The 19,874-nt window shown below is 42.8% G+C and overlaps 1 protein-coding gene across 2 annotated transcripts; it reads right to left on the bottom strand.

Annotated features, from left to right (window-relative positions):
• Positions 1-1,113: 1,113 nt before the first annotated feature.
• KCNV2 (potassium voltage-gated channel modifier subfamily V member 2) lies at positions 1,114-18,053 on the bottom strand. Of its 2 annotated transcripts, none has more exons than XM_066257169.1 (3): positions 16,448-18,053; positions 5,761-6,038; positions 1,114-4,007 (listed from the first exon to the last, which is right to left on the bottom strand). In XM_066257169.1, the coding sequence occupies exons 1-2, from the start codon at positions 17,810-17,812 to the stop codon at positions 5,781-5,783; spliced, it is 1,623 nt and encodes a 540-aa protein (XP_066113266.1). In that variant the 5' UTR covers positions 17,813-18,053; the 3' UTR covers positions 1,114-4,007; positions 5,761-5,780. The 2 variants fall into 2 exon arrangements, with proteins under 2 accessions (XP_066113266.1, XP_066113268.1); XM_066257171.1 differs by having other exon boundaries at positions 1,114-2,160.
• Between the last annotated feature and the right edge of the window lie 1,821 nt (positions 18,054-19,874).

Here is a 19,874-nt window from a genome sequence, read left to right as displayed (position 1 = left end):
TGTATCCCAAGGTTCTCTTCACCATGCCACAGTTGCAGAGCTCCAGGGAAAAGCACCCTGGTCTTATTTCTCCAGGCTGAGGATAACAGAAGCTTCATCTCCACACATGCTGCAGATGGCTTTTCCGGTCTACCTGAATCATTACCAGCTAGAAGTGGCAATCATTGGGACTTGGACGTGAGCTTCAAAGTATAGAAATGTGACAACAATTTCAGTGCTATGCAGACTTTTCCTGGATTTGAACTTAATCTGGACTCCTGCTCCTTGTGACAGCCCCTAACAGACTGAACTGGGATTGGGTTGCATTTGCAGGGATTTGGCATGGTGTTGGTGCCAACTTGGGCTTGGTGAACATGTTAAGGTGACTACTCTTTTATGGATTCTTGTTATATTGGCTAAGAATTTGCTTAAAGGCTTTAATCACTGTAATGTATTAGAATGTTTGTTTGGGTATCTGTTTAGCATTGGCTATACTAATTTTGTGTTTGTTCTGTATTTTTTCAGTCTGCCTCCAAATTAGAATCTGGGAAACTAGGAAATCAGATGAGTGCACATCTCAGCACACAAATTAAAAATAAAAAAGAAAAGAGGGATATGTTGTGGACCGTAAATGGCAAAAAGCCTTTGTAGATTCAAGGCTTAGCAAAGACTAAGTTCTCCCCCTCCACCTCCATATTGGCTATGAAGCTGAGTATTTGCACCCACTTCACTAGCTTCCTTAACTCTCTGGAAGCAATTTACATGCCCTTCCTCTTAGTCTTTGTTTGTTCAGATGTTGGTTAATTTCACTTATGCATGGTGGGGGGATTCCTGTTTTTGCCTTGGGAGAGTTCCTGCTTTAGCCTCAGATGTGTAACTTTGTAACAAGGACTTCCTTGATTTGCATATGGCTATATAATAAAGCAAACTGGGGCTATGGGGCACTTGGATGTTGCCATCAGCATTTGAAGAGCCCTCCTGGTCCCATTTTTTCTTGATGTGTATGTTTCCTTAATTCTGCACCGTTGTTAGGAGCTGCGCTGGTCCATGGCATAAGAGCAATATGTTTTTCTTAAGGTAGGAACAATATACTACTCAGGATCCCAGTGGAAAATAGATGGTATACTCAAAGGGTTTATTTGAAGACATTTTATATTTATTTATTTATTTATTTATTTATTTATTTATTTGAAGACATTTTAATAGAGATTCTATATAGAGAGGTATGGTCAGGATTAAGGGAACCAACAAGGGGTGGCGAGATAATCAGCAACTAGAATGCAAAGGACTATTGCCACTCATAGGCCTGAAGGGATGACAGGAGGAGTCAGTGTTACTGGAACCTGTGAGTGCTCTGGCTGATCAGGAAGGCTGCCTTGGCTATAGGAACTTAGCTGCTACCCAGACTACTGCCACACAGAGAGAGGGTGGGGAGTTAATACCCTGCGTGGTCTCTCATCTGCTGATGCCCTGCCAGAGGGGGCGGGGGCCTGGGTGGTACAGACCTGGAAGACAGACCCCTTGGATCATGCAACAGGGCAGAGCAGGGTAGGTAATGGCACTAGGAAGACAAATGGGGAAGGCCCAGAACACAAGAACAGACATATGAAGCGGAAAACATGTCGAGTCGCATGAGGTTTAAAGTTGTCACATCAGAGTTGGAAAAGGAAGAGGAAAGAGGGAGCACCGGGGTGTGGGGAAGCACATTCATCTTGTTCGGGGTCCAGCCATCAGCATGGGAGGAGGGAATTTGAAGCTTTTGAGAACATGTTTTTATGTTTTTGTTTTTGAGTGATAATCTAGTGTTTCTCTTTCGCTTTAAGATGTCCCTCCTAACCTCAGAGCAGATGCCTGCATGAGGGCAGATAAAAGCCCTACATTTTGCCCAATATGGTAGTCTGTAGCCATATTTAAATTTTAAATGACACTAATTAAAATAAAACATTTAATTTCTGAATCACACTAGCTTCACTTCAAGTGCTCAGTAGTCACACATGGTTATATTGTATTAGTGCATACTGTTTCCACCACTATAGCAAGTTCTATTGGGCAGACTGGCCTGCAACCTTGTGTCCCATCCTGGGTGGGCTAGAGGGCCGGCAGCAGGATTCAAACGCTGTCTTCATCCATGAAATCCTCTCTCTGATGACAAACAACTCTATCTGGACTTGTACTGTTTTCCTGTGCAACCAGCAAAATATTATTATGATCATTGCAGCCCACATGTATTTAGTTCTTAATGTGACACAAACAGTGTGTTAAGGGTTTTATCTTCAATTTAATGAAGCAGAAACTGAGGCTTAGAGAAATTAAATAAGCACACAATATCAAGTTGCCCCATATGACGTTGCCAAAATTTAGTTGTTTTTGATAAAAATGGGAATTTCATGTAATTCGACCTCCCAGGACATGGCAGAGCTAGGTTCCAAATCCAGATCCAAAGATGATGTCATGTTCAATGTGGCTAAGCCTCTGTCAGGGACCCCATGGGAACCTACTTCACAGGGCTGTTGAAGGATGACGTGATGGTTCCGTGCCTGGTGCACAATGGGCCTCATAGAAGGTAGGTACTTTTTTGTTTGTTTGTTTTGTTTGTCTGCCTCTCTTGGGAGGCAGAGCACAGCTATTTTAACAGATGTGGCTAGTGAGATTGGGAGGAGGGGGCTGCTGTCATTTACCAGATCCCCTCCCAGGGACCTGGAAAAGTTCGTCTTTCTTACCAAGACCTCCTGCACCCTTCCCCTGACCAGTACCCCCCCCTCCACAGAGTCTCTTCTGCTGGGCTGGTCAGGGTCATTCTCTCTGGGTCTTGAGCAGAGAGTCAGGTGATAGATACTGGCCCTCCTATTCCCTGGGACCAGCAGATGCACTCCCTGGAGACCTTGGGAGGAGCTGGAAGGCTGCGGGTGGACTGGAAGGGACAGCAGCTACACTGAGCATGTCAGGTGGTTATGGACGCTGTGCTCTGACCTCCTTCCTGTTGTAACTGTTTTCATGATTCTTTCTACCAAGGAGCCTGATTCACAATATTCCCCCCTCTTGAGATTTTTAGGATTTGGGAGTAACTTCCATATGAGGAATATTTGTCTCAAAAGCAATAGTATAGGGTTGCTAATTGGTTGCCCAGTTAAATTTCAATTGCAGAAACACAACAAATGACTTTTTTAGTGGAAGTATATACCATGCAATAATTGGGACATACTTGGAAAAACTGTTATTTATCTGGAATTCAGATTTACTCAAGCATTCTGTATTTTATCTGGCAACCTTCCAATAAATAGTGGGGCTTCTGTCTGCCCTTCCAACACCAGGTCAGTTATGATGATGTTAAGGGCACTTCCGAGGAAGGGAGAGGGAGATCTAGATCCAAGCTTGGCCAGCTGCACCCTCCTTTCACATTCACAGCTCCCTGTGGGAGGGCAGAGGGAAGTGATATAAACCCATGGTTCTCAGGAGGTGGTCCCTGGCCAGCAGGCTCCGCATCTCCTGGTACGTGATAGAAATACAAATTCTTGGGTCTCACCCAGACCTACTGAATTGGAGACTCTTGGTGTGGGTCCAAGAATCTGTGTTTAACAAGACCTCTGGGTGGTACTGGTGCTGTTTGAGAACTCCAAGTTTAGACTTCAAGCCAAGGCTTAAGGATCAAACAGACTGAGGCTGGAAACCCAGTCTCACTATTTACTGACAGTGTCAACTTGGCTAATTATTTAACCTCTTCGAAGTTCTGTTTCTTCCTAAATTTTTTAAAAAAGTGTTTTTTCCTAAATAAAAAAGGAAGGTAATACTTAATTTAGGGACATATCAAGGATAAAATAAAGTTATATATTACAAAATACAACCCACAGTGCCTGTAATTGTAAGAACACATAAAACAAGTACTCATTTTTATGACACAAGCATAGGTACTGTCATGCCCTGAAACAAATTTAATGGTCAGCATAGCAGAAATTCTAGATACTGGGGAAATCTTCATTTTCTCAGTTCAGCTGAGCCTTTCATTTCCAGGACTTCAATTTCCAATAGTCCTAAGGAGAAAGGAGAGAATAAGGAAAAGAGGGCAGGGAGAGAAAGGACCTCCACCCTGTGGGAACGTTCTCTGACCCACCGACAGAGCCCCAAGTGGAGGCCACACTGATTTAATTCACTTTGTTCAGTGCTCTGCCCAGAAGAGTCCCCCCAAAGCAGTGGTTTTCTCTTCCGTTGTTTTTTAGTGGAAATGTAGGGGAAAGGAGGCCTGGATAGGTGAGGACATGTGAGGGCTCTTATGAAGGGCAGGGGGATTAGCACACTTTAGTATGTTTCACAGGTCAAGTCTGGGGGCTCTCAAGTTAAATCTAGACCAGGGTTTCTCAACACTGGCTCTATTAATATTTTAGGTAGACAATTCTTTGTTATGGGGCTGTCCTGTGCATAATTAGTGCATAATCAGCAGTGTCCCAGACCTCTACCTACTAGATGCCACAGCCCCCTCCTCCTCCCTCACAGTGGTGACAATCAAAGGCATCTCTAGAAATTGCCAAATTTCCAGAAGGGTGAGATGGTCATTACCAAATCTCTCTGGTCTAGAGACCTACTGATCTAGAGAGTCGACTAGACAGTATACACTCAGTGTTAACTGCTTCCATTTATTGAGCAGTTACTAATATTATCTTCATTCCCCATGCTCATGTTACAAGGTAGTTCTTAAAATGTTTTTTTTAAATGTATTTATTGATTTTAGAGGGGAAGGAAGAAAACTAGAGACAGAGAGACATCAATTTGTTGCTCCACTTATTTTTTCATTCATTGGTTCACTCTTGTAGGTGCCCTGACTAGGGATGGAACCCACAACCTTGACATGTCGGAATGATGCTCTAACCAACAGCTACCTGGCCAGGGAACATGGTAGTTCCTTTTTTTAATTGAATTTATTGGGGTGGCACTGGTTAACATAACTATACAGATTTCAGGTGCACAATTCTGTAATACATCCCTATGCACCATATTGTGTGTTTACTGACCCCCAAATCAAGTCTTCGTCCACCACAAGATAGTTCTTATTACCTACATTTTGCAGTTAAAGAAATTGAGGCTCAGACAGTTAAAGTAACTCATCCTATATCCTATAGCTGGTAGATCTGTTCTAACATCAAAGATTATATAGTTTCTGCTGCAGCATTCCTTCTTTTTGGAAAATTAAGGATTTCTTTTCTTTAATATAAGGAAATTATTCTCAAGTCAACTCAGGTCCAAAAAAATTTATTAAGATGTCATGAAATATTTATTGTGATGCCATGAGAAGCCACAAGAGAAAGCTAAGATGTTGCTTCTCTCAAGGAGTTTTCAGTATCAGTGTTGTTGGGAAGGTCAGACTCTCACACAATACAGTGTGAGGTAGTCTGATTTTGGGTAAAAATGAGCATTTTTGAGGTAGAACTCTTATGAACTGAATGCCCTTTGTTTATGTCTGCCTCACATGTCCTTTTATTATTATTATTATTTATAGATTTTAGCCAGAGATAAAGGAAGAGAGAGAAAGACAGGAGCATTAATCCATTCCTGTATGTGCTCTGACCAGGGATCGAACCACAACCTCTGTACTTCAGGCCAATGCTCCAACCAATGAAGCTATTCGGTCAGGGCTGCCTCATATATCCTTTAACTGGTAATCTTGATAATAAAAATAGATAAATAAACAAACAAGTAAATAAATAAACAAGTAAATACATAAATAAAGGAAGAAGACAGGAAGCCTTGAAGGTCACAGGTCTACCAGCCACACGGCCTACAGAGTATTACCTCTCTTGCCTTGGGGTGGGCTATGGGTTGCTTTTAGCCAAACATTCAGCCAGCTTCTTTCTGGCTCGCTGCATCAAATCCACCTTTCCCCTGTCCCTCCGTATGGCAGTGTACTCATAAGTCTTGAGCTTGCTGTAGTAATCGGAGAATTTGTTGTAGAGGATGGAAATCGGCATCCCATTGAGGATAATCCCAAAAGCAATGCAGAGGAAGGCAAAAAGCCGGCCCAGGTGGGTCTCTGGGTACATGTCTCCGTAGCCCACAGTGGAGATGCTCACCTGAGTAGGAAGGAAAGACAGATGGAATCATTAGCACCATGAGAGAGGAAAAGAAAAGGAGAGAACAGGCAAGGAAGTGTCCTGTTTCCTTGAAGGTGTACATGGGTCATGGAAGAGCCAGCTTTAGGAGGTACCAGAAAGTTTGCCTGGAGAACCCCTGTCATGGAAAGAGCACAGGCTGTGGATCTGAAAACCTTGGGTTTAAATCCTGGCTATCACCTCTAAATTTTCTTATATACAATACAGGAGAGATAAAAATCTACTTAAAGGGTGGTGTGAAGAGCATATAAGACAACATGTGTAAAGTCCCCGGTGTAAAAAGGGCTCCATACATGGGGTCTTTGCCTCAGCTGGGGCCAGCTTTCCGACCGAGGCCCTGGGCTTGCCTACATGATATACATACTGAAAAGAGCTCGGGCTTACAATCAGCCAGACCTGGGCTCAGGTCCTGACTCTGAGGCTTTTGTGTAAGGCACACAGATGGCATGACACAACTTCCTCTGTGGTCCTGCTCTCATCTTTAAAATAAAGACAATTACAACACTTCTCATAATTGTTATGTAATCCAAAGAGATATTTTATATAAAGGTGCTTTAATTGTAGATGTATGGAGAAACACGCTTTCATTTTGTGAGGGGACTTTTTTTTAAGACATCGCCAACCAAAGATATGTTCGCTCTGTATGAAATTCTTCCCCTCATTCTTGTCACAATATTTTTGATTCCACTAATTAGAGATTTATGTAGGTCAACAACTTCTGTTTTAATGTGTGGATACCCATGGAACCAGTTATCATCAGAGTAGCTAGAAAAACCCCACCAAAATATACTGGGGTTTGTTTTTTCTGCCTCATGTACTAAGACTTCTTTTAGTCCCCAAAGTATTGGTTAAGTTAGGCAGGGCTCTTGCTTACATTGGAAAAAACTGCATTGAACAACTCCAGGGGGCAGTGTGTGCTTCATCAATTTGTGGTGGTGTTGCTACAGTTTTCCAGCAGATGGTAGTAAAATGTCCGAAGTCGTCCTGTTGCCCTGCACCAAAATGGCCTTTAGTTTAAATGTGTAAACTTTTTTTTAAAAAAATAATGAATGGGTTAGTTGGAACTTAGAGTAAGTGTGATCAATTAGTTGGAATGAAATGGAGACGTGGGCCAGCTGGGGAAATCTGATAGCATTGATAAGAACAGTAGCTCCATCCAACCCATAAAAAGAGGAAGCTTAGGCCCTGGCTGGTTGGCTCAGTGGTAGAGCATCGGCCTGGCGTGGAGGGGACCCGGGTTCGATTCCCGGCCAGGGCACATAGGAGAAGCGCCCATTTGCTTCTCCACCCCTCCCCCTCCTTCCTCTCTGTCTCTCTCTTCCCCTCCCACAGCCAAGGCTCCATTGGAGCAAAGATGGCCCGGGTGCTGGGGATGGCTCCTTGGCCTCTGCCCCAGGCGCTAGAGTGGCTCTGGTCGTGACAGAGCGACACCCAGGAGGGGCAGAGCATCGCCCCCTGGTGGGCAGAGCGTCGCCCCTGGTGGGCGTGCCGGGTGGATCCCGGTCGGGCGCATGCGGGAGTCTGTCTGACTGTCTCTCCCCGTTTCCAGCTTAAGGAAAAAAAAAAAAAAAAGAGGAAGCTTACACCTCCCCTATGGAGCAGGTGGCCCACCACCACTCACTGCTCCATTGTGGTAAGAGACCTGTTGAGGGACTGGCTGCCCTTCCCATGGTGGAAGAACATAAGCCGGCCTCTGAGAGAGGCAGAGTGGTGTAGACCAGGTAAAGGAGACGGGTATGGCACTAGGCCGTATGCATCTGAATCCATCTCTCAGCTGTCACCTCGATCCTTTCTGCCTGTTTCCACCTTTGGAAATGAGGGGAGTACTACTACCTCCTTCATAGGGTTGCTGTGGGAAACGAAGGAGTGCCTGGCGCTGGGGTGTGTATGGTAATGTTAGTTCTTAGACTTCTTAGACCAGCAGACTGTGGAAGTGGGCTCCTCCTTGCTCCTGCTGAGTGCTGTGCAAGGGCACGTGGTGGGGCACACTCTGGCTCCAGCAGAGTCTCTGGTTCTGAACTTCTGGATCAAAGGGCGATGAGAGGCAGTGCTAAAATGAGACTGTGTTTCATCTCAAAGCATGCTCACAGGTGTGCGTGTGCATGTGTGTGTGTGCTGTCACTAGCCACACCAGAAGTGGAAGAACCTGAGCCAGATCTCTGTCCAGGTGTCTGAACTGAGCGTACATCACTAAGCATCACTCAGGCCTCTATAGGAATGTTTAGTCTCCATTCCCTGGAGGAGGCCCAAAGGGAGTTTGGAAAATAGGGGTGAGTAACAAGAAGGGTAGTTTTAGAACAGAAAGCTTCCATGAAAGACCAAAGCAGAGGTTTTTAGGTAAACCAGCCCCTCAAGGGTATAGTGTGGGGGTGGAGGTGGAGGGAGAGCTAGGGTGCAGAGGAAGGAAAATAATTGAGAAAAGTGCCTTTTAAAAACTTCTGATGAATCCTCATACTGGTCTTGCTTCACATCCAAACCCTACTTCTAGGTTTTTTTGTGTGTGTGTGGGTTTTTTTTTTTTTTTCTGATCTTTGAAAAATTAAAAGCAAAGAAAACTGGCTTAAGGAAAATCAAATATTTGATGTGCATAATATGGTCTAAATATTTTTGTATATCTTGGATCTCTACTTTTAGAGAAAAGATCTCTTGCTAGTGGACTCTGTATGACTGGTGTTGAAAAATGTGTTCAAAATGCAGAGCTAATTTATGCATTGTCAGTTGTGTGTATAATTTAACTCAACCAGTGATCTGCTTGCTCCTTGACTCCAAGAGAAACCCAGCATTCCTTGGCTTTAGGGAACTTTTTCTCCATATCCTACAGGCCAAACCATTTCTCCCTAGATGAGCACTAAAATTTGAAGGCCGCAGACTGACCCACATGAATCCAGAGTGAGTTCTCACATTAGCATGAGTTAGGTTTATAAATGTGACCATAATTTCTACAATCCATTTTAATATCCTGAAGAACTGGCTGGCTCAGCCATTTTATAAACTGAAAATTTACCATTCCATTGCAAACTTACGTCTTTTCCCTAACCTTAGGGTCCCAAAAGCCAGAATGTGGCCTTCCCTAGCAGCTCACCCACTAGTCAGCAAATCCTGGACTCTGAAACATTACAAGCAGGACAAGCATCCAGTTTTTCTTTAAAACTTGAGAATGGCTACACTTGAATTTCTCCTTCAACAAGGAAGGAAAGCAGAGATTAAACCTTGGCAGCCAGTAATCCATGCATTTTGGAATTATGATCTCAAGGACTAAACCTGTTTTCAAAATAATTAACACCCCTTCTAGTCCTTTCAAAAAATGAAAGGGACTGAATAGTAACATTTTCTGACTGAAATTACCACATACTCAATCCCTCAAAGGGTTAAGCTTTAAAGGTTACACTTAGCCTATTTGTGCTGCTGTTGCTACAAATATTTTCAAAATTCCTCTTTTGGATTATAATCTGCATGAAGGATTCAGTGGTATGGCTTTGAAACAACACAATTAAGGCACAATTATCTGATGCCTCAAGTAGAGGTTAACAACCTTGAGGGTTAACATTAGATGCCAATCTTAAACTCAAAGGTCTTGCTGATTTTAAAATATTGAATCCACCCTCAAAAAGGTAAAGATTGAGCACCATAACAAAGAAGCAAACGGACATGTCACAGACTCTGAAGATGACTCCTCAGTGGCATTCAAAGAATGTTTTGATCAGTGGAAGCACTGTTAGAATGAGGTATGGGCGATCACCGTGAAGCAAACAGCCAGCTCATCTGTATATGACAATTCTGATATGGACATAAACTGTACAATAAGGAGGGGGTATGAGAAAGCTAACACAAGTTTGGGATTTATTCATCTGCCCGCGAAGCACAATGCCCTCTGCATCTTCAGCTCACCTGCTACTTCTCCCTGCCTCTATAGTAATGTCATGTCTCACTCAGGTCATAATGGTCCAACAAGAGGAGCATAATTTAGAGATAAAAGGGGATCACCCCAAATCAAGATTAAAGGTCATAAAAGTACCTACTAACCTTTGGTCATGTGACAGCTCCTGTGCTAATCTGAAGCAGCTGTTGGAGCCTGAATGCCTCCGGGCCAGACATTTACCTGTCATCTCTCAGCAGCCCAGCACCTTTCTGTACTCCATTTTGTAACTCTGCAACTGGTCGTCTGCAAACTACATGTCTTGAAGTCTCTGGCCCACTGTCTTCGGGTTGCATTCCATTCGGCCCATGAGAGACACCATTGGGAGACAAAGGTAAGACGAGGAGCTAAAGGTTTTAACAGCCGCTTCTGTTTCTGTTATCATCCTCCAGTCTCAGGAGATGTTTACAGCTCAGGCATCTTTCAGACACTTGGCACCAAGCTCGTGGTGCCATTGTAGGGACCCCTGCAACAGCTACACGAAGGCTCCTCCTCTGCACTCCTTCGCTGGCATCTCTCCCTTCTCCTACTCTTGCCCCAATTGTGGGGCTGACAGCTATTTCCTACATTTACCAATCTTTGGGTTATCTCAGTTTCCCCTTTTTACTCCCAGTCTTCTAACACCTATGTAGTACCCTATATCAAATTTCCTCCATTTAAAACACCCACACTGCCTGACCAGGCGGTGGCGTAGTGGATAGAGCGTTAGACTGGGATACAGAGGACCCAGGTTCGAGACCCCAAGGCCAGCTTGAGCTTGGGCTCATCTGGCTTGAGCCAAAAAAAAAAAAAAAAAGCTCACCAGCTTGGACCCAAGCTTGAGCAAGGGATTACTCAGTCTGCTGAAGGCCGGTGGTCAAGGCACATATGAGAAAGCAATCAATGAACAACTAAGGTGTTGCAACGAAAAACTGATGATTGATGCTTCTCATCTCTCTGTTCCTGTCTGTCTGTCCCTATCTATCCCTCTTTCTGTCCCTGTAAAAAAACAAACAAACAAAATAATAATAATAAAAAAAACCCACCCACACTGTTACCTGTTTTTCCAACTATAACTTGACTGATTCACCTTTCAACTGGGTCTTCTCAAAGCATGCAACCAAGTCATAAAAATAAAATAATATAATATAAATCTCATTGATCTCCTAAGTACCATTTACCTACAAGGAAATGATATCATACTTTAGGAACTAAATGAAGATAGGAGCAAGGTCTCTGAAGCACAATTATTAGATGACTCAGCCAGAGATAAGTGTTCTTTTTTAAAATTATTATCTTTTTATTTTATTCAGTGAGAGGTGGGGAGGCAGAGAGACAGACTTCTGCATACATTTCAACTGCAATTGACCTGGCAAGCCCATTAGGGGGCAATGTTATGTCCATCTGGGGCACTGCTCCATTATTCAACAACCAAGCTTTTCTTAGTGCCTGAGGTGGAGGCCATGAAGTCATCCTCAGCACCTGGGGCCAACTCACTCTAATTGAGCCATGGCTGCAGGAGGAGAAGAGAGAGGGAGAGAGAGAGGGAGAGAGAGAGAGAGAGAGAGAGAGAGAGAAGAGGGGGAGGGGTGGAGAAGCAGATAGGCACTTTTCCTGTGTGCCCTGAACCAGAATTGAACCTGGGACATCCACATGCCAGGCCTATACTCTACCACTGAGCCAACTGACCAGGGCCTATATAAATGTTCTTTGTGAAGAGTTTTTGAAGAAATAAGTTTATGACATAGTTTCCTGTTTGGTTTCTATAGCTCTCTTTTGCTCTGGAAAACTCAGAAGGAAATAGTTTGTTGAACAGTCCAATTGCCCTTTTCTATTATATATAAAATCATAGCCACACTGGAGACCAATGATTACAGCTTCATTATAGAGTTAATTGTTCCTATTGAGCCATGCCATGCACTTCCCACACACAGGCAACCCAGAGAGCCCCAGTGGGGCTGGAGCTGATCCAAGTGTGGGCCTATTTATCAGGACACTCAGAAGCTCTCCCAAGATAGAACAGCGGAACCTTTTGTATGTGCCCCAGCAATCCCTCTTTCCCCAGTAGAGAAGGAATAACTTCTCTTTTATTTTCCCCCATATAAATCTGGAAGCCAAAGTTATTACTTTCATGTGATAAAGACTATTAGCTAGTCAGCTATGGTAACTTCTATTTATTGTGGATGTACTACTGGCTAGTATTTTACATGTGTTTCTTATTACATTAGCGCTCATGAATAACCGCCACTTGATGGATGAGTAGGATGAGTCTATTTTATGTCCTAATGCATGAACATCTGCAGACAGGAGTGTCCACAAGGGATTTGCTTTGCAGCTGTAGGAGAATGTATAGTAATAAAAATTATTGTTTTCCAACTCTAAGTTGAACAGAGGAAGGTTGCAGATCCTTGGCATAGAGGGAGGGAAGATGATTAAAAGCAAGTCAGATGTGAGATTTTCTGAAAGCATTAAACCCATAGAAAAATGGATTAGGGAATATAATATGGGTGAATATACCATGAGGGAAACAGCACTGGAGTGGTGGAAGATACATTATTCTGTATCTCATCTTTTAAATGTCAGTGTGTGAATGTTTGTTTCCTGATGTGTATAATATATTTGAGCAGAAATATCTTCCTGTAGTAGAATGATTATATTACTGAAACTACATAATTCTTTATATCTTTCTGTATCCAAGCTCTTTGCCATATAACTTTGCAGTGCTTTCTTATTATGGGAGGGATAACCTGCCTTGCCCTTTTGATTCTGAGTTTGGCCTTGTGACTTGCTTTGGCCAGTGGGTTTAGCAAATGACATTGAAGAGAAGCTTATTCAGGGCTGGCATGATTGGGCTTGCACACTTTCTCATTCTTTCTCTTTCTCGTCCTTTGCCACAGCCATGGATAAACACCTGCCAGAGGTGAAAGATAAGTAGCCTAGTGTCCTCCTTCATTCCATCTGTCAGCCATCTGACCATCAGATATGAGTCAAAATGAGAAGAACCTTCTGGCTGAAACTAGCTTAAATTGCTGACTCACAAACTCATTAGCTAAAGAAATGCTTGACATTTTAAGCCATTGAGTTTTGGGGTGGTTTGCAAAACATCATTATTGTGGAAATAAATAACTTAGTATTTATGAATAAATAAATACACATTGATCATGGGTGTCAGTTAAAAAATTTTAAACTTAAGATATTTTGTCAATAAATTGCTTGAAGATTATTTGATCAGAGTTACTTCTAGGATTCCATTTTTCAGATTCTCATAGTCATGTCTATTTATACGAGTTTCTTCTCATTGTCCAAATTTTACATAAATGTCATCCTTTCCAAGAGGGCTTCTTTGACTAGCCTATCAAAGGCCAGCCAAGTCACTCTCAGTCCTATTATCCTATATAAGATATGATACATAAATATCTGAAATTATTTATTATCTTTCTCCATTAGAACATAAGCAGCCCAGGGGAAAGAACTTTATCTTTTATTTTTCTATCACTTGGTATGTCTTGTGTTTAGCAAACTACTTGGCACAGTAGAGGTGTTCAAAAAGGTGTTGTTCAGTGAATGAATGAGGGATTTTTATGGGTAACATGAGAAATTGGTCCTAATATTTTGCATTGTTTTGCTTTGCATCTGCATAAGAAAACAAGACGTTTTACGTGCATCATTTTTTTTTTAAACTACCTTTTGGTATATCATTTTTTTTCTGTTTTTTTTTTAAATTATTTATTTATTCATTTTTAGAGAGGAGAGAGAGAGGGAGAGAGAGAAACAGAGAGAGAGAAGGGGGGAGGAGCTAGAAGCATCAACTCCCATATGCGCCTTGACCAGGCAAGCCCAGGGTTTTGAACCGGTGACCTCAGCATTTCCAGGTCAACGCTTTATCCACTGCGCCACTACAGGTCAGGAGGTGTGCATCATTTTTATAGTATTTTTTTTCTTTGCTCTGCTGAGAATGCAAACCCTTGGTACACAATGTCCAGTGTTAGCAGAAGTATGAAGAAGAACTGGGTTAAAGAGACATCAGGCCTGGGGAATAGAGCAGTTCTCAAATGTTCAAGGGCAATTGATCTTATAGATTGGTTTAGAAGTAAATACAAGTTATCCGTCTTTTATCTAGTTTATTATGACTTCTACTAGTACATACATATAATCCTCAGAATAAAATGGAAAAGGACCATTAGTAAAGGTTAAGATTGGGAAATGGTAAGGTTGAAATGTATAAATTTTGGTTTATGAAAATAGTGCCTGATAGAGATAAAGCTTCAAAAGAAAACTCATATTGGTAAAAATATATTGTAGATAAAACCTGAATGTTGGTTTACTTTTTATTGTAAAATTTATGGAAAATACCAGTTTTGAGTAAAATAATTTCATGTAATATGAAAAAGGTAATTTGAAAGTTTTAAACATCATTGTATTTATATATTAAGCCAATCAAGAAATTAAATGGGATGAATGGGCATTTACTTCAGGACATATTTATAAAAAGAAGTGTCCAGTATTAGCAACAAAATTTTAATAAAAATGTTCACATTAATATGTAAAAGTAAAAAAAAGTTTTATGAGTTAATAATTATAGTATTAAAGAATTCACTAGGTCCAGCCTATATATGCTAGTCTTCTAAGATATTTGAATGAATGGAAACGGGACCCTCTAAAACTTGGAATTATATCATCAGCATGTGGATTTGCCATTTTCCCTGTCTCCTTTACTCACCTCCAAAGTAAGTATCATTTGCTAGGGACAAATCATTCTCTATCAGCTCTATCTGTACACAGTTTATCTACTATGGAGATGACCTTTTGTCGTTTGGAATATGATCAAAGGAGTGGCATTTGGCTAGCTCATTCGCAAGAGCCTAATGTCATCCCTTCACTGAAGAAAGCTCACAAATCCTGTAGTACTGTGAGCGCTCACTTTCCAGGAGAGGAAGGACAGCTCAGTGAACTGCAGAGCTCTCCCTGCTCTTTAGAGATGAGGACACTGGGGATAGGGCGTGAGGGAGTAAGGTGTCACAGCTTATTATTTAGGGTCACAGTTAATTACTACCACATCTGATACTAGAATTAAAATGCAAATTTTCCATCCTACCAAACTACATTGTTAGTAGCCTTGAGTTGGTTCATCTTAGAAATTCACCCAAGACTTTGGGTTCTAATATACCCAATGCTGATGTTGAGAATACTGACTTTTTAACATGGGAAAAAGTTGTTATATTTGCTTAATGTCTTTAAAGGCATTACAGTAATCTACTTAAGAAAATATTGAAACCATATACCTGGTTCTTTCCTATGCACACATGTCAACTTATTCATTGACCTGAGAAGACCCGATTGGAATTTCCAGCAACTCAGGGATTTTCTAGGAATTTAGTCTAGCATCCCAGAAATATAGATATGTGAGTAAGTGGCATAAATTGTTATAAAAAGGCAAATACCAAAGAAAGCAATGACAAAACTACATATCGTATAGTCCCTGTTCAGGCCTGAAGAAAAGACGGAACATGGAAGAGGCAGCGCTGGCACTGGGGTAAGGAAAGGGCGTGGAGTGTGCTCTTGGACAGGCCTAGGCTTCAGTTCTAATGCTGGATTTAGCTGTGTACCTGCACTCACACTCTTTGCACTTCAGTTCCTTTCTCTATAAAATGAGGCAATAAGACCAGATCCTGAAAGAATTTCAGTGATATTAGAGCAAGTTTCAGTTTTAGATGCTTCTTTACACACTCAGACTTAGCTAGAACCTGTGGGATTTCAGTCAAGGTTGACAGTATTCAGCCAAATCTCACTTCCTCTCCTGAATAAATATACTATTTCCATAATAATAATAATAATAAAAAATTTTAAAAATTAAAAAAAGAAGCCACTTCCAATTTGTTCTATTTTAAATAAAAACAGTAACCATAATCACTTCATAGGGTTAAAATAAAGTTATATTATAAAACTACTTAGGATAATAGATGTTCAATTAGAGGCAAATAACAAAAACTAGAATGATGACGAGGAAGCTTCCAATATACTATACATCAACAATGGATCCTCCTTTAAAATCTGATTGTTAAGGGTTTTAAAACTAAATCTAGATTTGGAGATTGCTGGGATCATGTCCGATTCAGTTACTTGCTGGACTTTTCAACCCTCTAACATCCAGCTGTTTTTTTATTTATTCATTATAGAGAGGAGAGAGAGAGAGAGAGAGAGAGAGAAGGGGGGAGGAGCAGGAAGCATCAACTCCCATATGTGCCCTGACCAGGCAAACCCAGGGTTTCAAACCCGCGACCTCAGCGTTTCCAGGTTGATGCTTTATCCACTGCGCCACCACAGGTCAGGCTATCCAGCTGTTTTTGTTAGCTGGAGGCAGTGATGAGATGGTCCTTGTGCAAGGCAAGGGAAAGATCGGGGGATGAAGACAGGCAGCTGGTGACCAAGGAATGCTGAGGAAGAGGATGGAAAAGCCCAAGGCCATGGTACTTACCGCGGCCCACCACCAGGCGTGGGGGATGCTGGTGAAGTTGGTGCCAGGCATGTCGTGCTCCACAGAGTAGACTGAGGCAGAGAAGGTGAAGATGCCCATGGTGATAAAGAGCAGCAGGCAACCCACCTGCTGGTAGCACTGGCGCAGCGTGAAGCCAAAGGCGCGCAGGCCGGTGGAGTGTCGAGCCAGCTTGAGAATGCGGAAGATGCGCATGAGGCGCATCATGCGCAGCACCTGGCCCACCTTGCCCACGGTCTCGAGGTCGTGCTCCCGGGAGGAACCTTTGCTGTGCCGCTGGTCCTCGTCCATGAAACACTCAAGCAGCAGCTGCAGGTAGAGTGGAAGGATGGCCACCAGATCCACCAGGTTGAGAGCACTGCGCGCGAAGCGCCGCAGGTCGGGCGTGGAGGCCAGGCGCAGCAGGTACTCAAGCGTGAAGAAGGCGATGCACAGCATCTCCACGTGCTCCAGGAGGGGCCGCGGGCTGCCCTGCTCCACCTGCTGCTGCATCTCCTCCACTGTGTTCAGTGCCAGTGCCACGATGGAGATGAGCACGAAGAGGCTGGAGGCTACTCCGATGACCTTGGCAGCCACAGACGAGAAAGGCTTCTCCATGAGGTTCCAGAGTCGTTGCCGCTGTGGCCCGTAGAAGCGCATGTCGCGGAAGAGCTCCTCAGCCTCCTCGGCTTGCGCCTGGGCCCGCAGCTCGCGCTGGATCTTGAGCTGCTCGCTCAGCTCATCGCGCCGCTCCTCGAAGCAGATGCGGCAGCAGCGTGGCGTGTACTTGAGCCGCACGCCCCAGTAGCCCAGCTCCTCCAGGAAGCAGCGCGGGCACAGCTCATCACGGACCAGCAGCACCCCTGAAGCGTAAAAGTTGTAGACAAGCTGGAAGACAGCCGGGTCGCGGTCGAAGAAGTATTCGTCTGTCTGTGCCTCATAGTCATCACACAGCCCCAGCTGGCGGCTGCGGCTGGTGGCGGTGGCCAGGCGGCCCAGGCGTGTCTTGGGGTAGCTGGCCAGCCCACTGTAGTCCAGGCAGTAGCTCTGACCGCCCACATTCACCTTCAGCATGGAGCACTCTCTGTGGCCTTCCATCTGGCCAGTGGTTTCTTTTGGCCACTGGTCCTCCTCCGCCAGGTCGTCCTTCCACTGCTCCTCCTCCACCCCATCCTCATCCTCCTCGATGTAATAGTTATAGTTGCCCTCGGTCCACGGTGGAATGCTGGCCTGGGAGCCAGAATGGGTCCCCAAGGAGCAGATGCTTCTGCGAGGTTGGCTGTTCCCTGCGTTGGATCTGTCGTCACACTCCGTGGTGTTCCAGGGCTTGTAGCTCCAAGACCGCCTCCTCTCGCTGTGTTTCAGCATAGCTGCAGAAAGTGGACCTCTTGCTTTTCCTTCCTGGCTGGTGTAGAGTCCCCAGCCTTCTCACTGCCACTAGGAGGATAATGTGCCCTGCACTGGCTTCAAGAATACCACAGACCTAAGGGCTTAGGCATTGCCCTCAGAATGGCCCCCCTCACACGCTGGGCAACCCAGCCTAGGCTGCTGGGTCTGAACACATACACAGATGGCTGCTGACTGCTCTAATCTTGTAGTGAGGGAAGAAGCAAGTGTTAGAAGGGATTTAGAACCTCTTAGCCTGTTTCCTCCCCCTCTCCTTCCAGTCTGTGACATGGAGGGTGATTATGTGGCCTTAAATCTGTAGATAATCAGAAGATGGCAGGGATTATTGCTAATAAAAATGTAGGCCAGCCATTAGGCCTTCCCTTAGGAAGTGCTCAGTGTACCTGTGCTGAGATGAAATCACCTGAATTAGCTATAGAGTATAGCTCAATTTCCGTTTTGAACTTTGTCTTTCTTTTCCTCTGTCTCTTTCTCACCCTCTCTTCTCATACAGGTAAAATCCCGGGCCTGGTGAGATGTTTTTAGGGCCTTGCAGCCCCGCTTAGCAGCTGTGTTGGGCCATATGTCAAGGTAGCTAGACTTCCTTAGAAGGAAAAGGACTCCATCGCTCTTTAAGACATCACTTTTTTAAAAAGTCTCTTTTCGTATGTAAGGCACTGTGCTGGATACTGGAGATGGGTACTCGATGGAGACACAGTTGTAGCCCTCGTGTTGCTCATGGTTTTATAGGTGATATAAATATGCAAGCGCGATAAAAGAGCAAGTAAAAAACACAGGGATATCAGAGAAACGCAAAGGATTTGCTTTGAGCAGGGAATTTATTTTTAAATTCAATTTATTTTTGATTAGCTAATACATGTTTATGAGATAAAATTCGAAAGGTACAAAAGTGCATTACAGTAGAGAACTTCTCCCTCTCTCAACCCCTAGGAAGTGTGCCTCTGAAGGGGCAACTGCTGTTAGTACATTTTGGTTAGCCTTCAAGAAATATTTGAAACATATGCAAGCAAAACCTATCTCCATCTAGCATCTGAACAGCTCCCTATTATTAACACAAATCATAGTGTGCAATACACTTTGCTCTTTCCAATTAGCCATATATCTTAGAGGTGTTTTATGTCTGAATATAAATATCTGCCTCATTTTGAAAATATCTACTTAGTAGTCTTACAGTGAGAGACACTCTGTCTTTGCTCTCATAAACAGTGGTGCAATGAATAATCTTATATGTACATTAATTTATATATATTAAGATATATGGAGGATAAATTGTTAGATGTGAAACCTCTAGATTAAAGACTTCACATCTGTGATTTTGATTGATAATGCCAAATTTCCTTCATAGAAGTTTATCAATTTACAACTCACCATCAAGGTTTAAGAATGTATTATCACATGAGCTCTTCTCATTTTATAGGTGAAAAATACGTGGGTTATTTTGAAATTGTTTCTCTTATGAATGCATTTGAACATGTTTTCATGTAATTAAGAGTTATATTTCTTTTTCTATTTTCCATTGAGTTGTTAGTATTTTCTTATTGATATAGGAGAGCTTTCTATATCGTGAAAACAGACCTTTTGCCTGGGATCTGAACTACAAATATTTTTTTCTGAGCTTATTTTATGACTTCTGGGTATATGTCATATTAGAAGAGTCTTCACCTCTCTGTAATTCTTTAAAAATTTTCTTCTCATGGTTTCGTTTTTCATATTTAAGGGTTTTCTCTATCAGGAATTAATTTTGATGTAAAGAATGAAGTAGAGACACAACTTTGTTTTCCAGCTTTTTATCTGGATGTCCCAACACATTAACTGAACAATCTGTTTTCTCCTCACTGATTTGTAAAGCTAGTTTTATCATGTGGTTCAGTTTTAACTATATTTCAAAGGTGTTGGGACAGGTAACAGTTGCTATAAGGTCTGTACCTGCTAGTAATATTCACTGATGTTGTTTAGCAATCAATAGGGCTCAGTCCTTCAGGCATCAAATAAAGCCTATCACCAGGACTAGTCTTTAAGTTCT

The sequence above is a fragment of the Saccopteryx bilineata genome, chromosome 2 (assembly GCF_036850765.1).
Source record: "Saccopteryx bilineata isolate mSacBil1 chromosome 2, mSacBil1_pri_phased_curated, whole genome shotgun sequence".
NCBI lineage: Eukaryota > Metazoa > Chordata > Mammalia > Chiroptera > Emballonuridae > Saccopteryx > Saccopteryx bilineata.
The sequence above is the reverse complement of the archived record's forward strand: the minus strand, read 5'-3'. Positions and strand labels throughout refer to the sequence as shown.

Coding starts and splice junctions, on each gene's coding strand:
- KCNV2 (XM_066257169.1), bottom strand. CDS start 17,812: ATGCTGAAACACAGCGAGAGGAGGCGGTCTTGGAGCTACAAGCCCTGG. Junction 6,039..16,447: donor ACGCCTGGTGGTGGGCCGCG/GTAAGTACCATG, acceptor CTTCCTACTCAG/GTGAGCATCTCCACTGTGGG.